Source organism: Apis dorsata, unplaced genomic scaffold, assembly GCF_000469605.1.
Source record: "Apis dorsata unplaced genomic scaffold, Apis dorsata 1.3 scaffold_683, whole genome shotgun sequence".
Taxonomy (NCBI): domain Eukaryota; kingdom Metazoa; phylum Arthropoda; class Insecta; order Hymenoptera; family Apidae; genus Apis; species Apis dorsata.
In genome coordinates this window covers 1,824,223-1,827,429 of record NW_006263864.1, presented here as the reverse complement: position 1 = coordinate 1,827,429, position 3,207 = coordinate 1,824,223, and the positions used below count along the sequence as shown (strand labels likewise).

Sequence of the window (3,207 nt, the reverse complement as noted above, 5' to 3'; positions counted from 1 at the left end):
TATATATATATCCAACGAGGAGAGTTTCTCGAATTTCTGTATGGCAAGTTTTTTATGGCGAACGGTTGATTGATTCGCAATCGAGACTGTTCTCTATATACTTTTCACTTCGTGAAAAGCGAAGCGTTGGTATTAATTAATACGTGTCACATTTGGAGCGCACATCCTTTCATGTATATATATTTTTCTTATTTTCATTAACGCGCGTTTCATCGACGACAGAACCTCTCCGCGTATCCGACACAACTTTATATCCGTAACGTTATCAGGAACGTCGAAACGCTTTCACCCTGTTTCCCTTTCTAGCTTCTCGCGCGCGTTTCCTCCCGCACTTCCACCACCATTTTCCTGTCCCTCTCTCGATTCCTGCTCCTCCTCTTCCTCCCTCTTTCCCTCTCTCTCTCGCTCGCTCGATTCCGCATCCGCATTGCTAATGAAACGTCCAATTACCATCAACGGTTGCCACGAGGTGGTCCATCAGGCAAGACTCCTCTCTCTCTCTCTCTCTCTCTTCCTCTTTCGCTCTCACACTTTTTCCTTCTGACATTTGCAATCAGCAGCCGGAAACAACATCGGCAGGTAGCACCAACTTTCCTCTTCTGCCTGTCGTTCGATGAAAATAAACCGAATCTACCTCTCGCTATCGCTCTTTTTTTTCTTCTCTCTCTTTCTTCTGTTTTCATTCATCCCTTCTTCCTTCTCTTTTTTAAGCGATACGAGGTCGCGAGTAAGTAAGCCACTGCAATTAATCAGGGTACGAAAAGGTGTTCATCAATAATCGGATGTAATTCCATTTTACGCGGAAACGCGTAACGGAATCGATCCCTCGCCTATATTCGATCGATCGTTCGTTCTCTCCGATATGGAATCGGCCATTAATATCTCGCAACAACGGGAAAGAATGGATGTTTGCCGGGCGATAAACAGCAGCTCGGCCTCGGTAATACGATTGTTCGAAACGGGGAGAGGAGGGATGGATGGAATTCAGAGAGGATTCGAACGACTTGGTGATGGAATAATTGACCACGCGATAACGCGAGCTCCTCCATTTCCATTTCTTGCACAGCTCCGTGCGTTGTTATCGAGTCGTGATCGCTTCAACCAAAGAAAATCCCCTTTCGCAATTACGCGTCCTTACGTCCATTCACGGTTTTCCAATTATCAATTATAACCGACGCGGAGGCGAGACGGTTGTTGCCTCGCTTTTTCTGCCCTCGCATTCGCAATCGGCAAGCGGAAGAATCCGCGTCGGATGAAACGTACGTCTTCCCTTTCTCTCGCACTCGAACGCAGACAAATCGAATCGTGGACAAAAATAAGCGAGATGGTATCGCAATTAACGAGAGAGAGAGAGAGAGAGCGGATCTGTGATTCCTCCCGTATCATTAGAGGAATTTAAATTCGATTTAAAACGAGTCGTTCGGAAAGATCGCGTGCTTCCGACATGGAAATTCCCTATCTCCGTTATTTTCCCTTTTGCCGTTATTTTCTTCACGTTAAAAAAACTTGCGGAAATATAATATGAGACTTTACGCTCTCTTAAATCGTGAATTTCAAATGTACGAATGTTGCTGTTCTTTTTTCTTTCTCCATTCTTCTCCCTTTATTTCGAAATATTTCTTTCCCCTCCCTTACGATTGAATTAAACCGGAATTTTCGATAAATTTAGAAGGTAAATCGAGTCGGGACGTTTCTAAATATTTGTCACTGTTTCGCGAAGTCGCGTATCGGAGAAGCGCGATAAATTTAATAAATGGACGGCAATCGAGGACGTGCGGGGTGTCTATCGCAAACACGATGATTCGCCGACACGGGTGGTTCTGTTTGAACGGAGAAAAATCCATAAGAACGAAGTTGGAATTTATGTTTCCGCAGAGCAAACGATGCACTGGTTCGCCCAAATCGGAGGTGACGAGGCCTCTCCCGATTCGTCAGGTAATAATCAGATTGGTAAATAACGGGCAGTGTGCTTTCACAAACTCGTCGCACATATGTTTGACCAGAATTTAACGCGTCTCGTAACGAGTGCGTATTAATCCCTCGTTGAAATTGGATATGACCGCATTCGTCGGTTGCTCGCGTTCCCAGCCACGCGTGTGCCACAAGTTTCTTTGCGCTCGTGTGTGTGTTTCTTTAACAGTTATCGTGAATAGACTGTGGAATTTTATGTCGATACATATTTTTCACATTCACGTGTGTTTAATTTAAAAAATCGTAAATAAGATATCCAATTAGAAACGTCCGTAAAATTACGAAACTCGTTCGATTAAACAAGAAGATTCACTTTTTAAATCAATTCAGATCGTTGTAAGATAATATTCTTTTAAAAATGAACGTAAGTTATTGCGTAATTTACTTTAAAATTTCGATTGAATTCTAATAAAATTAGGAATTTGAATCGTTATAATTCTGAAGATAGTGATTTTCGGTCAATGGGAGAGGGATAATTAGAAATTTCGTTCTTTAAAATGCATTTTCATTTATCCCATTATTTATCATTTATTTTATACCTGATTAAACCTTATTAAAATTTGAGAAAAAATTTTTGAACCGTCATAAAATCCAAAAATAATGACTTCCGTTCAACGAATGAACCATTGTTAGAGGCGCGGAATCTTTTAAAAGGTTTTTCACGCTTTTTCATTTATTCTAATACGAATTTCGATTGCCGAGATATAATAAAGAAAAGGTGTGTATTTTTTCGTCGTTTCTTATCTTTTCTCTTATCGCTTATCAAACTTTTCGCTCGCATCTCATTCACCTATCTTCAGATAAACTACAAATTATATAAATTATACGATTCTCAGAAAAAGTTATTTTCAGAAATATAGAGTCATCCATTCATAATCACTATCTTAAACGATATGGACTCATCCTTATATCCCGGCGATTGAGATATCGAAATGAATCAAAAAGTCACTTCGATAGGGCATTAAAAATCCAAGTTTCATTTATCATTTTGCGTGAATGCAATGATCTGTTGCTGTGATATAAAGTATACAGGGATGTTACATATTTTCTTTGTATTAATTCAATATTTTGAATACGTTTTAGTTACATAAAAATCCGCAGTCTATATGACGAGATACTAACAGAGAAATTGCGAGTCAAACTTGCACGACCAATCCAGAAGCACGTGTAAAACATCAAAAAGGTTTGCATTGAATATTTTAAAACGTATTTTTAAAAAAAAAAGAAGAAGAAGAA

General features: G+C 39.7%; 1 protein-coding gene across 27 annotated transcripts in view; it reads left to right on the top strand.

Annotated features, from left to right (window-relative positions):
- The window catches only part of LOC102678731 (inner centromere protein-like), a 148,650-nt gene that overhangs the window by 130,157 nt on the left and 15,286 nt on the right, over positions 1-3,207 (top strand). For 17 of the 27 annotated variants that reach the window (XM_006622397.2, XM_006622388.2, XM_006622389.2 and 14 more), the window contains one exon: positions 1,876-1,935. The exons of the other annotated variants lie outside the window; for them this stretch is intronic. In XM_006622397.2, coding sequence (XP_006622460.2) covers positions 1,876-1,935 — 60 coding nt within the window. The remainder of the gene's footprint in view (positions 1-1,875; positions 1,936-3,207) is intronic. 27 annotated transcript variants of the gene reach the window in all.